We start from the raw sequence: 20,333 nt of genomic DNA on the forward strand, positions 1-20,333 counted from the left end.
CACTGAATACACAGCACGCTGGCTCTAGTCACACACTGAATACACAGCACGCTGGTTCTAGTCACACACTGAATACACAGCACGCTGGTTCTAGTCACACACTGAATACACAGCACGCTGGTTCTACTCACACACTGAATACACAGCACGCTGGTTCTACTCACACACTGAATACACAGCACGCCGGCTCTAGTCACACACTGAATGCACAGCACGCCGGTTCTAGTCACACACTGAATGCACAGCACGCTGGTTCTAGTCACACACTAAATGCACAGCACCCCGGTTCTTGTCACACACTGAATGCACAGCACGCCGGTTCTAGTCACACACTGAATGCACAGCACGCCGGTTCTAGTCACACACTGAATGCAGAGCACGCCGGTTCTAGTCACACACTGAATGCACAGCACGTAGGTTCTAGTCACACACTGAATGCACAGCACGCCGGTTCTAGTCACACACTGAGTGCACAGCACGCTGGTTCTAGTCGCACACTGAATGCACAGCACGCCGGTTCTAGTCACACACTGAATGCACAGCATGCCGGTTCTAGTCACACACTGAGTGCACAGCACGCTGGTTCTAGTCGCACACTGAATGCACAGCACGCTGGTTCTAGTCATACACTGAGTACACAGCACACTGGTTCTAGTCGCACACTGCATACACAGCACGCTGGTTCTAGTCACACACTGAATAGACAGCATGTAGGTTCTAGTTGCACACTGAATACACAGCATGCTGGTTCTAGTCGCACACTGAATATACAGCACGCTGGTTCTAGTCATACACTGAGTACACAGCATGCCGGTTCTAGTCCCACACTGAGTACACAGCATGCTGGTTCTAGTCACACACTGAATATACAGCACGCTGGTTCTAGTCATATACTGAGTACACAGCATGCCTGTTCTAGTCGCACACGGAATACACACCACGCTGGCTCTAGTCACACACGGAATACACAGCACGTAAGTTCTAGTCACACACTGAATACACAGCACGCTGGCTCTAATCACACACTGAATACACAGCACGCTGGTTCTAGTCACACACTGAATATACAGTACGCTGGTTCTAGTCACACACTGAATACACAGCACGCTGGTTCTAGTCATACACTGAATACACAGCACGCTGGTTCTAGTCACACACTGAATACACAGCACGCTGGCTCTAGTCACATACTAAATACACAGCACGCTGGTTCTAGTCACACACTGAATATACAGTACGCTGGTTCTAGTCACACACGGAATACACAGCAGGCTGGTTCAACTCACACACTGAATACACAGCACGTAGGTTCTAGTCACACACTGAATACACAGCACGCTGGTTCTAGTCACATACTGAATACACAGCACGCTGGTTCTAGTCACACACGGAATACACAGCACGCTGGTTCTAGTCACACACGGAATACACAGAACGCTGGTTCTAGTCACACACGGAATACACAGCAGGCTGGTTCTACTCACACACTGAATATACAGCACGCTGGTTCTAGTCACACACTGAATACACAGCACGCCGGTTCTAGTCACACACTGAATACACAGCACGTAGTCACACACTGAATGCACAGCACGCCGGTTCTAGTCACACACTGAATGCACAACACGCCGGTTCTAGTCACACACTGAATGCACAGCACGCCGGTTCTCGTCACACACTGAATGCACAGCACGCCGGTTCAAGTCGCACACTGAATACACAGCACGCCGGTTCTAGTCGCACACTGAATGCACAGCACGCTGGTTCTAGTCGCACACTGAATACACAGCACGCTGGTTCTAGTCGCACACTGAATACACAGCACGCTGGTTCTAGTCGCACACTGAATACACAGCACGCTGGTTCTAGTCACACGCTGAATATACAGCACTCTGGTTCTAGTCACACACTGAGAACACAGAATGCTGGTTCTAGTCACACACTGAATACACAGCACGTAGGTTCTAGTCACACACTGAATACATAGCACGTAGGTAATAGTCGCACACTGAATACACAACACGCTGCTTCTAGTCGCACACTGAGTACACAGCACGCTGGTTCTAGTCGCACACTGAATACACAGCACGCTGGTTCTAGTCACACACTGAATACACAGCACGTGGTTCTAGTCACACACTGAATAGACAGCACGTAGGTTCTAGTCGCACACTGAATACACAGCATGCTGGTTCTAGTCGCACACTGAATATACAGCAGGCTGGTTTTAGTCATACACTGAGTACACAGCATGCCGGTTCTAGTCGCACACTGAATACACAGCATGCTGGTTCTAGTCACACACTGAATATACAGCACGCTGGTTCTAGTCGCAAACTGAGTATACAGCACGCTGGTTCTAGTCGCACACTGAATACACAGCACGCTAGTTCTAGTCACACTGAGTACATAGCACGCTAGTTCTAGTCACACTGAGTACACAGCACGCTGGTTCTAGTCACACACTGAATACACAGCACGCTGGTTCTAGTCACACACTGAATACACAGCACGCTGGTTCTAGTCACACACGGAATACACAGAACGCTGGTACTAGTCACACACTGAATACACATCACGCTGGTTCTAGTCACACACTGAGTGCACAGCACGCTGGTTCTAGTCACACACTGAATATACAGCACGCTGGTTCTAGTCACACACTGAATACACAGCACGCTGGTTCTAGTCACACACGGAATACACAGAACGCTGGTACTAGTCACACACTGAATACACATCACGCTGGTTCTAGTCACACACTGAGTGCACAGCACGCTGGTTCTAGTCACACACTGAGTGCACAGCACGCTGGTTCTAGTCACACACGGAATACACAGCACGCTGGTTCTAGTTGCACACTGAATACACAGCACGCTGGTTCTAGTCACACACTGAATACACAGCACGCTGGTTCTAGTCACACACGGATTACACAACGCTGGTTCTAGTCACACACTGAATACACAGCATGCTGGTTCTAGTCACACACTAAGTACACAGCACGCTGGTTCTAGTCACACACTGAATATACAGCACGCTGGTTCTAGTCACACACTGAATACACAGCACACTGGTTCTAGTCACACACGGAATACACAGAACGCTGGCTCTAGTCGCACACGGAATACACAGCACGCTGGTTCTAGTCGCACACGGAATACACAGCACGCTGGTTCTAGTCGCACACTGAATACACAGCACGCTGGTTCTAGTCGCACACTGAATACACAGAACGCTGGTTCAAGTCGCACACTGAATATACAGCACGCTGGTTCTAGTCACACACTGAATACACAGCACGTAGGTTCTAGTCACACACTGAATACATAGCACGTAGGTTCTAGTCGCACACTGAATACACAGCACGCTGGTTCTATTCGCACACTGAGTACACAGCACGCTGCCTCTAGTCGCACACTGAATACACAGCACGCTGCCTCTAGTCACACACTGAATACACAGCACGCCGGTTCTAGTCACACACTGAATAGACAGCACGCCGGTTCTAGTCGCACACTGAATATACAGCACGCCGGTTCTAGTCGCACACTGAATACACAGCACGCTGGTTCTAGTCGCACACTGAATACACAGCACGCTGGTTCTAGTCGCACACTGAGTACACAGCACGCTGCCTCTAGTCGCACACTGAATACACAGCACGCTGGTTCTAGTCACACACTGAATACACAGCACGCTAGTTCTAGTCACACTGAGTACATAGCACGCTAGTTCTAGTCACACTGAGTACACAGCACGCTGGTTCTAGTCACACACTGAATATACAGCACGCTGGTTCTAGTCACACACTGAATACACAGCAGGCTGGTACTAGTCACACACGGAATACACAGAACGCTGGTTCTAGTCACACACTGAATACACAGCATGCTGGTTCTATTCACACACTGAGTGCACAGCACGCTGGTTCTCGTCACACACTGAATACACAGCACACTGGTTCTAGTCACACACTGAATACACAGAACGCTGGTTCTAGTCACACACGGAATACACAGCACGTAGGTTCTAGTCACACACTGAATACATAGCACGTAGGTTCTAGTCGCACACTGAATACACAGCACGCTGGTTCTATTCGCACACTGAGTACACAGCACGCTGCCTCTAGTCGCACACTGAATACACAGCACGCTGCCTCTAGTCACACACTGAATACACAGCACGCCGGTTCTAGTCACACACTGAATAGACAGCACGCCGGTTCTACTCACACACTGAATATACAGAACGCTGGTTCTAGTCACACACGGAATACACAGAACGCTGGTTCTAATCACACACTGAATACACAGCACGCTGGTTCTAGTCACACACTGAATACACAGCACGCTGGTTCTAGTCGCACACTGAATACACAGCACGCTGGTTCTAGGCGCACACGGATTACACACCACGCTGGCTCTAGTCGCACACTGAATACACAGCACGTTGGCTCTAGTCGCACACTGAATACACAGCACGTAGGTTCTAGTCACACACTGAATACACAGCACGCTGGCTCTAGTCACACACTGAATACACAGCATGCTGGTTCTAGTCACACACTGAATATACAGCACGCTGGTTCTAGTCACACACTGAATACACAGCACGCTGGTTCTAGTCACACACTGAATACACAGCACGCTGGCTCTAGTCACACACTGAATACACAGCACGTAGGTTCTAGTCACACACTGAATACACAGCACGCTGGTTCTAGTCACACAGGGAATACACAGCACGCTGGTTCTAGTCACACACGGAATACACAGAAGGCTGGTTCTAGTCACACACGGAATACACAGCAGGCTGGTTCTACTCACACACTGAATATACAGCACGCTGGTTCTAGTCACACACTGAGTACACAGCACGCTGGTTCTAGTCACTCACTGAATACACAGCACGCTGGTTCTAGTCGCACACTGAATACACAGCATGCTGGTTCTAGTCGCACACTGAATACACAGCACGCTGGTTCTAGTCGCACACTGAATACACAGCACGCTGGTTCTAGTCGCACACGGAATACACAGCACGCTGGTTCTAGTCGCACACTGAATATACAGCACGCTGGTTCTAGTCGCACACTGAATACACAGCACGCTGGTTCTAGTCGCACACTGAATATACAGCACGCTGGTTCTAGTCGCACACGGAATACACACCATGCTGGCTCTAGTCGCACACTGAATACACAGCACGTAGGTTCTAGTCGCACACTGAATACACAGCACGCTGGTTCTAGTCGCACACTGAATACACAGCACGCTGGTTCTAGTCACACACTGAATATACAGTACGCTGGTTCTAGTCACACACTGAATACACAGCACGCTGGTTGTAGTCACACACTGAATACACAGAACGTAGGTTCTAGTCACACACTGAATACACAGCACGCTGGCTCTAGTCACACACTGAATACACAGAACGTAGGTTCTAGTCACACACTGAATACACAGCACGCTGGCTCTAGTCACATACTGAATACACAGCACGCTGGCACTAGTCACACACTGAATACACAGCACGCTGGTTCTAGTCACACACTGAATACACAGCACGCTGGTTCTAGTCACACAGGGAATACACAGCACGCTGGTTCTAGTCACACGCGGAATACACAGAACGCTGGTTCTAGTCACACACGGAATACACAGCAGGCTGGTTCTACTCACACACTGAATATACAGCATGCTGGTTCTAGTCACACACTGAATACACAGCACGCCGGTTCTATTCACACACTGAGTGCACAGCACGCCGGTTCTAGTCACACACTGAGTGCACAGCACGCCGGTTCTAGTCACACACTGAATGCACTGCACGCCGGTTCTAGTCACACACTGAATGCACAGCACGCCGGTTCTAGTCACACACTGAATGCACAGCACGCCGGTTCTAGTCACACACTGAATGCACAGCACGCCGGTTCTAGTAACACACTGAATGCACAGCACGCCGGTTCTAGTCGCACACTGAATGCACAGCACGCCGGTTCTAGTCACACACTGAATGCACAGCACTCCGGTTCTAGTCGCACACTGAATGCACAGCACGCTGGTTCTAGTCGCACACTGAAAGCACAGCACGCTGGTTCTAGTCGCACACTGAATCCACAGCACGCTGGTTCTAGTCACAAACTGAATACACAGCACGCTGGTTCTAGTCGCACACTGAATACACAGCACGCTGGTTCTAGTCACACACTGAATATACAGCACGCTGGTTCTAGTCACACACTGAGAACACAGAATGCTGGTTCTAGTCACACACTGAATACACAGCACGTAGGTTCTAGTCGCACACTGAATACACAGCACGCTGGTTCTAGTCGCACACTGATTACACAGCACGCTGGTTCTAGTCGCACACTGAATACACAGCACGCTGGTTCTAGTCACACACTGAATATACAGCACGCTGGTTCTACTCACACACTGAATACACAGCACGTAGGTTCTAGTCGCACACTGAATACACAACATGCTAGTTCTAGTCGCACACTGAATATAATGCACGCTGGTTCTAGTCATACACTGAGTACACAGCATGCCGGTTCTAGTCGCACACTGAATACACAGCATGCTGGTTCTAGTCTCACACTGAATATACAGCACGCCGGTTCTAGTCATATACTGAGTACACAGCATGCCGGTTCTAGTTGCACACTGAATACACAGCATGCTGGTTCTAGTCGCACACTGAATACACAGCACGCTGGTTCTAGTCGCACACACAGCACGCTGGTTCTAGTCACACACTGAATACACAGCACGCTAGTTCTAGTCACACTGAGTACATAGCACGCTAGTTCTAGTCACAGTGAGTACACAGCACGCTGGTTCTAGTCACACACTGAATATACAGCACGCTGGTTCTAGTCACACACTGAATACACAGCACGCTGGTTCTAGTCACACATGGAATACACAGAACGCTTGTTCTAGTCACACACTGAATACACAGCATGCTGGTTCTAGTCACACACTAAGTACACAGCACGCTGGTTCTAGTCACACACTGAATATACAGCATGCTGGTTCTTGTCACACACTGAATACACAGCACGCTGGTTCTAGTCACACACGGAATACACAGAACGCTGGTTCTAGTCACACACGGAATACACTGCAGGCTGGTTATACTCACACACTGAATATACAGCATGCTGGTTCTAGTCACACACGGAATACACAGAACGCTGGTTCTAGTCACACACTGAGTACAGTTCTAGTCACACACTGAATGCACAGCACACTGGTTCTAGTCGCACACTGAATACACAGCACGTTGGTTCTAGTCACACACTGAATACACAGCACGTAGGTTCTAGTCACACACTGAATACATAGCACGTAGGTTCTAGTCGCACACTGAATACACAGCACGCTGGTTCTAGTCGCACACTGAGTACACAGCACGCTGGTTCTAGTTGCACACTGAATACACAGCACGCTGGTTCTAGTCACACACTGAATAGACAGCACGTAGGTTCTAGTCGCACACTGAATACACAGCATTCTGGTTCTAGTCGCCCACTGAATATACAGCACGCTGGTTCTAGTCTTACACTGAGTACACAGCATGCCGGTTCTAGTCGCACACTGAATACACAGCACGCTGGTTCTAGTCACACACTGAATACACAGCACGCTGGTTCTTGTCACACACTGAATACACAGCACGCTGGTTCTAGTCACACACGGAATACACAGCCGCTGGCTCTAGTCACACACTAAATACACAGCAGGCTGGTTCTACTCACACACTGAATATACAGCATGCTGGTTCTAGTCACACACTAAGTACACAGCACGCTGGTTCTAGTCACACACTGAATATACAGCATGCTGGTTCTAGTCACACACTGAATACACAGCACGCTGGTTCTAGTAACACACGGAATACACAGAACGCTGGTTCAAGTCACACATGGAATACATAGCAGGCTGGTTCTACTCACACACTGAATATACAGCATGCTGGTTCTAGTCACACACGGAATACACAGAACGCTGGTTCTAGTCACACACTGAGTACACAGCATGCTGGTTCTAGTCACACACTGAATGCACAGCACGCTGGTTGAAGTCACACACTGAATGCACTGCACGCTGGTTCTAGTCACACACTGAATGCACAGCACGCTGGTTCTAGTCACACACTGAATACACAGCACGCCGGTTCTAGTCACACACTGAATGCACAGCACGCCGGTTCTAGTCACACACTGAATGCACAGCATGCTGGTTCTAGTCACAGACTGAGTACACAGCACGCTGGTTCTAGTCGCACACTGAATACACAGCACGCTGGTTCTAGTCGCACACTGAATACACAGCACGCTGGTTCTAGTCGCACACTGAATACACAGCAGGCTGGTTCTAGTCACACACTGAATATACAACACACTGGTTCTAGTCACACACTGAGAACACAGAATGCTGGTTCTAGTCACACACTGAATACACAGCACGTAGGTTCTAGTCACACACTGAATACATAGCACGTAGGTTCTAGTCGCACACTGAATACACAGCACGCTGGTTCTAGTCGCACACTGAGTACACAGCACGCTGGTTCTAGTCGCACACTGAATACACAGCACGCTGGTTCTAGTCACACACTGAATACACAGCACGCTGGTTCTAGTCACACACTGAATAGACAGCACGTAGGTTCTAGTCGCACACTGAATACACAGCATGCAGGTTCTAGTCGCACACTGAATATACAGCACGCTGGTTCTAGTCATACACTAAGTACACAGCATGCTGGTTCTAGTCACACACTGAATATACAGCACGCTGGTTCTAGCCATATACTGAGTACACAGCATGCCGGTTCTAGTTGCACACTGAATACACAGCACGCTGGTTCTAGTCGCACACTGAGTACACAGCATGCTGGTTCAAGTCATACACTGAATACACAGCACACTGGTTCTAGTCACACACTGAATACACAGCACGCTGGTTCTAGTCACACACGGAGTACACAGAACGCTGGTTCAAGTCACACACGGAATACACAGAATGCTGGTTCTAGTCACACACTGAGTACATAGCACGCTGGTTCTAGTCACACACTGAATATACAGCACACTGGTTCTAGTCGCACACTGAGTACACAGCATGCTGGTTCAAGTCATACACTGAATACACAGCACACTGGTTCTAGTCACACACTGAATACACAGCACGCTGGTTCTAGTCACACACGGAGTACACAGAACGCTGGTTCAAGTCACACACGGAATACACAGAATGCTGGTTCTAGTCACACACTGAGTACATAGCACGCTGGTTCTAGTCACACACTGAATATACAGCACACTGGTTCTAGTCACACACTGTGTACACAGCACGCTGGTTCTAGTCACACACTGAATACACAGCAGGCTGGTTCTAGTCACACACTAAATTTACAGCACACTGGTTCTAGTCACACACTGTGTACACAGCACGCTGGTTCTAGTCACACACTACAGAAGACAGGTGTGATGTACAGGAAAGAGGTGTGACGTACAGGGGAGAGGTGTGACGTACAGGAGAGAGGTGTGACGTACAGGAGAGGGGTGTGACATACAGGAGAGGGGTGTGACGTACAGGAGAGGGGTGTGACGTACAGGAGAGGGGTGTGACTTACAGTAGAGGGGTGTGACTTACAGGAGAGGGGTGTGACTTACAGGAGAGGGGTGTGACGTACAGGAGAGGGGTGTGATGTACAGAAGAGGGGTGTGATGTACAGTAGAGGGGTGTGACTTACAGGAGAGAGGTGTGACTTACAGGAGAGGGGTGTGACATACAGGAGAGGGGTGTGACGTACAGGAGAGGGGTGTGATGTACAGGAGAGGGGTGTGACTTACAGTAGAGGGGTGTGACTTACAGGAGAGGGGTGTGATGTACAGGAGAGGGGTGTGACTTACAGGAGAGGGGTGTGACATACAGGAGAGGGGTGTGATGTACAGGAGAGGGGTGTGATGTACAGTAGAGGGGTGTGACGTACAGGAGAGGGGTGTGATGTACAGGAGAGCGGTGTGATGTACAGGAGAGGGGTGTGACGTACAGGAGAGAAGTGTGATGTACAGGAGAGAGGTGTGACGTACAGGAGAGAGGTGTGACGTACAGGAGAGGGGTGTGACGTACAGGAGAGGGGTGTGACGTACAGGAGAGGGGTGTGACGTACAGGAGAGAGGTGTGACGTACAGGAGAGGGGTGTGACGTACAGGAGAGGGGTGTGATGTACAGGAGAGGGGTGTGACATACAGGAAAGGGTTGTGATGTACAGGAGAGGGGTGTGACATACAGGAGAGAGGTGTGACGTACAGGAGAGGGGTGTGACGTTATTTGTGTCCTTTTCCACAGGTCATGGACTCAGCCAACACATCCCAGCTACCAGTGATCTCCAGTCTGTTAAATCAAGTCTCCACTCCCGGTAACTTATCACCCATATATTCTACAGTCTTCTAATATGTAATTAGTTAATATTATGAACATAGGGCCTGATTCAGACCCACTCGCAAGCGCACAGCGCTTGCAAGCAGGTCAATGGTCGGCCAGTGTGCATGCGCGAGCGAGAACTTCACTCGCTCTGGGGCTAGCTACAAGACAGGGCGGCTGTCGATGTTGATCGACAGCTTGCCCCGTTTTGTAGGCGGGTAGAGGGGGATGGCTGGACAAATGGAGGCGTTCCCGAAGGAACGCCTGCCGTTTGTGGGCGGCCCTTCTGACATCACTTGTGATGTCAGTAGTGGACTTCCTGCTCTATTAGAGCAGGAAGTCTGCTCGGGCTTGCGAGACCTGAGACCCTACCACAGGGTCTCCTCGCAAGCCCGATGGTCGCGATAATCGTGAACATCGCCAGGCCGCCAGCTAAAGCGGTGGGTGGTCACCCACAGCTAAGCAAGCGGCCTGGAGGCCGGGTTTAAAAAAAAAAAAAAATGGCCTGATTCACAGCGTACACTCGCAAATAGCGAGCACCTCTGAATCAGGGCCATAGTTATTACAGAACTTCTTGCCTGAGGTTGTGCGCTCCTAGTTATCAAACTAACACATGTCGCAGTGATAAAAACAAATTCACAGATCACTTCAATTTAATATTATATTATCTAAAAATAAATCAGTAGATATAATATATGAATTACATTCAGCAGCCTCCTTCACTTCTCATAGATTCTTCCTGGTAAAAATGTCATTAATAAAGAATTATTTTCATCTCTCTTTGTTCTGATCACCCTGAGATTGGGTTATCAGGATGAGTATTGTGTCGATACTGCTGCTATGCGCAATATTTAGGATCCTCCGGCAATATCAAGTAAAAGCCATCAATACTTGGCGCTGGTGGTGAATACGGCCCTATTTTTACAGAACACACCCGTTTTTGCTGGCTGTAGGGTTTTTCATGTTGCGATATCAGCCCCTATTATTAGTATCTCCTGGTGACAACTCCCTGTTACATTATGGAGAAATGTATAATCACATCCTGGGATACATTGCTGCTGAAGGGATACCAGCCACATGGATGTTATCATGGACAGACTATATAGACCATAATATTCTGTGTTTCTATGTATGGACCATGGATAGTTGTGAGCAGGCCTTATGTACATAGGAAAGTGATATTCCGGCTAAGGGAAAATACTTGTGATTGCTGCTCCTTCATCATTTCAGGAACAACGTTGCCCATGAATGTCACTCTCTCTCTCGATGCACTCCTGGGTGATGTCAATCGTACTCTGTACTATCGATATCTTGGCTCACTCACCACTCCTACATGCGAGCAGGCTGTAGTCTGGACTGTTTTCAAAAACCCAATATTTGTCCCCTCTCAGGTGGTAAGTATCAAACATAATAACTCTCTGTTCAGTCACTCCTGTCTGACAGTAACATTACCACATGGAGGCTATACCTCTCCAACTTTTATCCTGTCCAGCATCCAACCACATGGAGGCTACACCTCTTCATCTTTCATCCTGTCTACCAGTAATCCTACCACATGGAGGCTACACCTCTTCCTCTTTCATCCTGTCTACCAGTTATCCTACCACATGGAGGCTACACCTCTTCCTCTTTCATCCTGTCTACCAGTTATCCTACCACATAGAGGCTACACTTCTTTCATCCTGTCTACCAGTTATCCTACCACATAGAGGCTACACCTCTTCGTCTTTCATCCTGTCTACCAGTTATCCTACCACATAGAGGCTACACCTCTTCCTCTTTCATCCTGTCTACCAGTTATCCTACCACATGGAGGCTACACCACTTCATCTTTCATCCTGTCTACCAGTTATCCTACCACATGGAGGCTACACCTCTTCCTCTATTATCCGGTCTACCAGTTATCCTACCACATGGAGGCTACACCTCTTCCTCTTTCATCCTGTCTACCAGTTATGGTACCACATGGAGGCTACACCTCTTCCTTTATTATCCGGTCTACCAGTTATCCTACCGCATGGAGGCTACACCTCTTCCTCTTTCATCCTGTCTACCAGTTATGCTAACACATGGAGGCTACACCTCTTCCTTTATTATCTGATCTACCAGTTATCCTACCACATGGAGGCTACACCTCTTCCTTTATTATCCGGTCTACCAGTTATCCTACCACATGGAGGCTACACCTCTTCCTCTTTCATCCTGTCTAAAAGTTATCCTACCACATGGAGGCTACACCTCTTCCTCTCTCATCCTGTCTACCAGTTATCCTACCTCATGGGCCTACACCTCTTCCTCTTTCATCCTGTCTACCAGTTATCCTACCACATGGAGGCTACACCTCTTCCTCTTTCATCCTGTCTACCAGTTATCCTACCTCATGGAAGCTACACCTCTTATTCTTTTATCCTGTCTACCAGTTATCCTACCACATGGAGGCTACACCTCTTCCTCTTTCATCCTGTCTACCAGTTATCCTACCACATAGAGGCTACACCTCTTCCTCTTTCATCCTGTCTACCAGTTATCCTACCACATAGAGGCTACACCTCTTCCTCTATTATCCGGTCTACCAGTTATCCTACCACAAGGAGGCTACACCTCTTCCTCTTTCATCCTGTCTACCAGTAATGCTACCACATAGAGGCTACACCTCTTCCTCTTTCATCCTGTCTGATAGTTATCCTATCACATGGAAGCTACACCTCTTCCTCTTTCATCCTGTCTACCAGTAATGCTACCACATGGAGGCTACACCTCTTCCTTTATTATCCGGTCTACCAGTTATCCTACCACATGGAGGCTACACCTCTTCCTTTATTATCCGGTCTACCAGTTATCCTACCACATGGAGGCTACACCTCTTACTCTTTTATCCTGTCTACCAGTTATCCTACCACATGGAGGCTACACCTCTTCCTCTTTCATCCTGTCTACCAGTTATCCTACCACATGGAGGCTACACCTCTTCCTCTTTCATCCTGTCTGATAGTTATCCTATCACATGGAAGCTACACCTCTTCCTCTTTCATCCTGTCTACCAGTTATCCTACCACAAGGAGGCTACACCTCTTCCTCTTTCATCCTGTCTACCAGTTATCCTACCAAATGGAGGCTACACCTCTTATTCTTTTATCCTGTCTACCAGTTATCCTACCACATGGAGGCTACACCTCTTCCTCTTTCATCCTGTCTACCAGTAATGCTTCCACATGGAGGCTACACCTCTTCCTTTATTATCCGGTCTACCAGTTATCCTACCACATGGAGGCTACACCTCTTCCTTTATTATCCGGTCTACCAGTTATCCTACCACATGGAGGCTACACCTCTTATTCTTTTATCCTGTCTACCAGTTATCCTACCACATGGAGGCTACACCTCTTCCTCTTTCATCCTGTCTACCAGTTATCCTACCACAAGGAGGCTACACCTCTTCCTCTTTCATCCTGTCTTCCAGTTATCCTACCACATGGAGGCTACACCTCTTCATCTTTCATCCTGTCTACCAGTTATCCTACCACATAGAGGCTACACCTCTTCCTCTATTATCCGGTCTACCAGTTATCCTACCACAAGGAGGCTACACCTCTTCCTCTTTCATCCTGTCTACCAGTAATGCTATCACATAGAGGCTACACCTCTTCCTCTTTCATCCTGTCTGATAGTTATCCTATCACATGGAAGCTACACCTCTTCCTCTTTCATCCTGTCTACCAGTAATGCTACCACATGGAGGCTACACCTCTTCCTTTATTATCCGGTCTACCAGTTATCCTACCACATGGAGGCTACACCTCTTCCTTTATTATCCGGTCTACCAGTTATCCTACCACATGGAGGCTACACCTCTTATTCTTTTATCCTGTCTACCAGTTATCCTACAACTTGGAGGCTACACCTCTTCCTCTTTCATCCTGTCTGATAGTTATCCTATCACATGGAAGCTACACCTCTTCCTCTTTCATCCTGTCTACCAGTTATCCTACCACAAGGAGGCTACACCTCTTCCTCTTTCATCCTGTCTACCAGTTATCCTACCACAAGGAGGCTACACCTCTTCCTCTTTCATCCTGTCTACCAGTTATCCTACCAAATGGAGGCTACACCTCTTATTCTTTTATCCTGTCTACCAGTTATCCTACCACATGGAGGCTACACCTCTTCCTCTTTCATCCTGTCTACCAGTAATGCTTCCACATGGAGGCTACACCTCTTCCTTTATTATCCGGTCTACCAGTTATCCTACCACATGGAGGCTACACCTCTTCCTTTATTATCCGGTCTACCAGTTATCCTACCACATGGAGGCTACACCTCTTCCTCTTTCATCCTGTCTGATAGTTATCCTATCACATGGAAGCTACACCTCTTCCTCTTTCATCCTGTCTACCAGTAATGCTACCACATGGAGGCTACACCTCTTCCTTTATTATCTGGTCTACCAGTTATCCTACCACATGGAGGCTACACCTCTTATTCTTTTATCCTGTCTACCATTTTTCCTACCACATGGAGGCTACACCTCTTCCTCTTTCATCCTGTCTACCAGTTATCCTACCACATGGAGGCTACACCTCTTCCTCTTTCATCCTGTCTGATAGTTATCCTATCACATGGAAGCTACACCTCTTCCTCTTTCATCCTGTCTACCAGTTATCCTACCACAAGGAGGCTACACCTCTTCCTCTTTCATCCTGTCTACCAGTTATCCTACCAAATGGAGGCTACACCTCTTATTCTTTTATCCTGTCTACCAGTTATCCTACCACATGGAGGCTACACCTCTTATTCTTTTATCCTGTCTACCAGTTATCCTACCACATGGAAGCTACACCTCTTCCTCTTTCATGCTGTCTACCAGTTATCCTATCACATGGAGGCTACACCTCTTATTCTTTTATCCTGTCTACCAGTTATCCTATCACATGGAGGCTACACCTCTTCCTCTTTCATCCTATCTACCAGTTATGGTACCACATGGAGGCTACACCTCTTCCTTTATTATCCGGTCTACCAGTTATCCTACCACATGGAGGCTACACCTCTTCCTCTTTCATCCTGTCTACCAGTTATGCTAACACATGGAGGCTACACCTCTTCCTTTATTATCCGATCTACCAGTTATCCTACCACATGGAGGCTACACCTCTTCCTCTTTCATCCTGTCTACCAGTTATCCTACCACGAGGAGGCTACACCTCTTCCTCTCTCATCCTGTCTACCAGTTATCCTACCACATAGAGGCTACACCTCTTCCTCTTTCATCCTGTCTACCAGTTATCCTACCACATGGAGGCTACACCTCTTCCTTTATTATCCGGTCTACCAGTTATCCTACCACATGGAGGCTACATCTCTTCCTCTTTCACCCTGTCTACCAGTTATGCTACCACATGGAGGCTACACCTCTTGTTCTTTTATCCTGTCTACCAGTTATCCTACGACATGGAGGCTACACCTCTTCCTCTTTCATCCTATCTACCAGTAATGCTACCACATGGAGGCTACACCTCTTCCTTTATTATCCGGTCTACAAGTTATCCTACCACATGGAGGCTACACCTCTTCCTCTTTCATCCTGTCTACCAGTTATCCTACCACATGGAGGCTACACCTCTTCCTCTTTCACCCTGTCTACCAGTTATGCTACCACATGGAGGCTACACCTCTTGTTCTTTTATCCAGTCTACCAGTTATCCTACCACATGGAGGCTACACCTCTTCCTCTTTCATCCTGTCTACCAGTTATCCTACCACATGGAGGCTACACCTCTTCCTTTATTATCCGGTCTACCAGTTATCCTACCACAAGGAGGCTACACCTCTTCCTCTTTCATCCTGTCTACCAGTAATGCTACCACATGGAGGCTACACCTCTTCCTTTATTATCCGGTCTTCCAGTTATCGTACCACATGGAGGCTACACCTCTTCCTTTATTATCCGGTCTACCAGTTATCCTACCACATGGAGGCTACACCTCTTATTCTTTTATCCTGTCTACCAGTTATCCTACCACATGGAGGCTACACCTCTTCCTCTTTCATCCTGTCTACCAGTTATCCTACCACATAGAGGCTACACCTCTTCCTCTTTCATCCTGTCTACCAGTTATCCTACCACATGGAGGCTACACCTCTTCCTTTATTATCCGGTCTACCAGTTATCCTACCACATGGAGGCTACATCTCTTCCTCTTTCACCCTGTCTACCAGTTATGCTACCACATGGAGGCTACACCTCTTGTTCTTTTATCCTGTCTACCAGTTATCCTACGACATGGAGGCTACACCTCTTCCTCTTTCATCCTATCTACCAGTAATGCTACCACATGGAGGCTACACCTCTTCCTTTATTATCCGGTCTACAAGTTATCCTACCACATGGAGGCTACACCTCTTCCTCTTTCATCCTGTCTACCAGTTATCCTACCACATGGAGGCTACACCTCTTCCTCTTTCACCCTGTCTACCAGTTATGCTACCACATGGAGGCTACACCTCTTGTTCTTTTATCCTGTCTACCAGTTATCCTACCACATGGAGGCTACACCTCTTCCTCTTTCATCCTGTCTACCAGTAATGCTACCACATGGAGGCTACACCTCTTCCTTTATTATCCGGTCTACCAGTTATCCTACCACAAGGAGGCTACACCTCTTCCTCTTTCATCCTGTCTACCAGTAATGCTACCACATGGAGGCTACACCTCTTCCTTTATTATCCGGTCTTCCAGTTATCGTACCACATGGAGGCTACACCTCTTCCTTTATTATCCGGTCTACCAGTTATCCTACCACATGGAGGCTACACCTCTTATTCTTTTATCCTGTCTACCAGTTATCCTACCACATGGAGGCTACACCTCTTCCTCTTTCATCCTGTCTACCAGTTATCCTACTACATGGAGGCTACACCTCTTCCTCTTTCATCCTGTCTACCAGTTATCCTACCACAAGGAGGCTACACCTCTTCCTCTTTCATCCTGTCTACCAGTTATCCTACCACATGGAGGCTACACCTCTTATTCTTTTATCCTGTCTACCAGTTATCCTACCACATGGAACCTACACCTCTTCCTCTTTCATCCTGTCTACCAGTTATCCTACCACGAGGAGGCTACACCTCTTCCTCTTTCATCCAGTCTACCAGTTATCCTACCACATGGGCCTACACCTCTTCCTCTTTCATCCTGTCTACCAGTTATCCTAGCACATGGAAGCTACACATCTTCCTTTATTATCCGGTCTACCAGTTATCCTACCACATGGAGGATACACCTCTTCCTCTTTCATCCTGTCTACCAGTTATCCTATCACTTGGAGGCTACACCTCTTCCTCTTTCATCCTGTCTACCAGTTATCCTACCACATGGAGGCTACACCTCTTCCTCTTTCATCCTGTCTACCAGTTATCCTACCACATGGAGGCTACACCTCTTCCTTTCTTATCTGGTCTACCAGTTATCCTATCACATGGAGGCTACACCTCTTCCTCTTTCATCCTGTCTGCCAGTTGTCCTATCACATGGAAGCTACACCTCTTCCTCTTTCATCCTGTCTACCAGTTATCCTACCACAAGGAGGCTACACCTCTGCCTCTATTATCCTGTCTACCAGTTATCCCACCACATGGAGGCTACACCTCTTCCTCTATTATCCTTCTACCAGTTTTCTACTTCAGGGTCCATAGGGGGTCCACAGGGTTGACCTTGGGGTATAGGTTGGGAACCAAATCCGGGCACCACGCAGTTAAAGCTTTTAGCTCCCAGGATGCACTTGGGTCCACTCTCCCTATACTCCCGCCCCCCAGCCAGAGGCACCTCAGTTTAAGTTGGTGCCCGGCCGGAGTCGGGTCACCGTTACTGCAGGGGGCCTGCTTAGCAGCCCCTAAGCTTAAAAGAGTTTTATTTTATTATTTTTTTACTACTCTTCAGAGCGGCAGCATCAGACTGTCCAATGGACGTCTGAGCTGCCGCTCCTACACCCCGCCGGCGCTGCGACGCCAGTACAGATCTGGGGATCGCAGCGGGACCCCAGAGTCTGTACTAGCCGGGCTCTGGAGGAATCCCTGGGCTGCTGCCGGATCGACGGGGACAGGTAAGTCGCGTGGTCACCGCTTGCGGTGACCCGCGTGTACATGCAGCCTTATGCCTCCGGTCTCTGGGGACAGACCGGAGGCGCTAGCGGTGGCGGCGGGCTCCCCCTCCATGGAGGCATACCCCGCGTGTCCACAGCCCACCAGGGATTATAGCGGCAGCGGGAGCCGGCATCCCGGGGGGTTAATTGCTAGCCAGGGGAGGAAGCCTTCCCTGTCTAGCGGCTCCTCCCCTCAGCTCAGCGCGCCTTTCAATAATACAGTCTGGCGTCACTGAGCTGCTTCCTCCGCGGGCCACGCTTCTTCTGAGGTCTCCAGCGGCCATTTTCTCTCTGTGGTGCTGCAGAACTCTTAGGATGTCAGTGAGCCCAGTCCCCCTGCGTACCTGGCCATTTTGGGTGAGTGTACACAGCGCTATAGCCTTCCCAGACACTGAATCTGGGCAGTTGAATGTAGCGACATTGTGCAGTATATTATATGTCATGCTTATGTATGTATATATATTTTTCTGCATTGTATGTGACTTATGCTAGTGCTGACTGTCTGCTTTTTCTCTCACCTGTCAGTGTATATCTATCCCTTTTCTTTATCTGCCCTAATACAGGTGTACCTGGGGTGGTTCTGAGACCTCACATATATATATTTGTTAATATCTGTGAGGTTTGTCACATACTGTTGCGTGCTGCACGTTGCCATATTTTAGATGGAACTGTGAGTTGCGTACGCTGATAATGGGTTCCTGCAGCTAATCTTAGCGTCAGTCAGGACCGGTATGGCGCTGCTTAATATTTCCGTCAAGATAGTCAGATATATCTGACCAGGAGATTGCACACGATACTGCACCCATTATTGCTATCCTGCAAGTCATAGCCTGCAGGAATTAGTGCGGAGGATTTTAACTCAGAAAGGTTTACGTATGCGGCACCATCTGGTGCCGGGCCCCTTGCACGACCCCCTTAAAGGGCGTTGTTTCTCAGGATCCTCTCCTTTGAGGATCGCCGGGCGGGCCCCATTGTCGTCACTCGCTTGGAGTTACTTCACCATACTGCCCTTTTGAACTCGGGGTATCTCGCAATTTCTTGCAATTTACCCCTGTGTCACAGACTATCGCTCCCTGCCGGGGTTTTTCACAGTACATGAATTACCTCCGATACCACATCGGTCTGTCATTCCCCTTGCAGGGATTACCACAACGGCCACCCTGGTGGATGTCGTTTTATACGAAATGCTAATTGGCGTGATATACGCCCTGTGGTTACTGACCAGTGGCTCTGCCGTGAACTGGATGGTATATTCGGCTCTTTCCCTCTCACATGGGGGGGAGCCGATCTCAAGTATTATTATCCCTGCTTTGGGGCTGGTAGCCAGGCTCATTCTGGATATAGAGAATGTCGATCCTGCACCAGTATCATACATCTCCCGTTTTCTGCCCAGCGGGTGGATCTCATAGCGGGAGTCTGGCTGTCCCCAGATACGAGGAGTCACAAAGGCCTCCTGTTTCCCATTCCCTGAGGGTCCTCACAAGTAATGGAAATTCCCTTCTGGGATGGATTTGTATGTTAATCATCGGGTTACAGGCATTAATACGCCTCCCATCCCGGCCTGGACGAATTTTTACGGATCCGTAGGTGGTAACTTTGCCTGAAATCAATGTACTCGTTTTCAGGGCCTGTTGCCCGTCCTACCATGGCCATCGCATGGTGATGCTTTTGTGACGTTTTTCCCCTCCAACACGTCTGAGGTTCAAATATCTTTTTGCCGCTCACAAAATATGCAGTG

General features: G+C 48.5%; 1 protein-coding gene across 1 annotated transcript in view; it reads left to right on the top strand.

Moving 5' to 3' along the window:
- The window catches only part of LOC148442500 (carbonic anhydrase 4-like), a gene marked incomplete at its 5' end in the record, with an annotated part of 219,419 nt that overhangs the window by 115,435 nt on the left and 83,651 nt on the right, over positions 1-20,333 (top strand). The window contains 2 exons of the mRNA XM_088463880.1: positions 10,383-10,452; positions 11,688-11,851. Coding sequence (XP_088320006.1) covers positions 10,383-10,452; positions 11,688-11,851 — 234 coding nt within the window. The remainder of the gene's footprint in view (positions 1-10,382; positions 10,453-11,687; positions 11,852-20,333) is intronic.

Source organism: Taudactylus pleione, unplaced genomic scaffold (genome assembly GCF_031769625.1).
Source record: "Taudactylus pleione unplaced genomic scaffold, aTauple2 ptg001489l, whole genome shotgun sequence".
Lineage (NCBI taxonomy): Eukaryota > Metazoa > Chordata > Amphibia > Anura > Myobatrachidae > Taudactylus > Taudactylus pleione.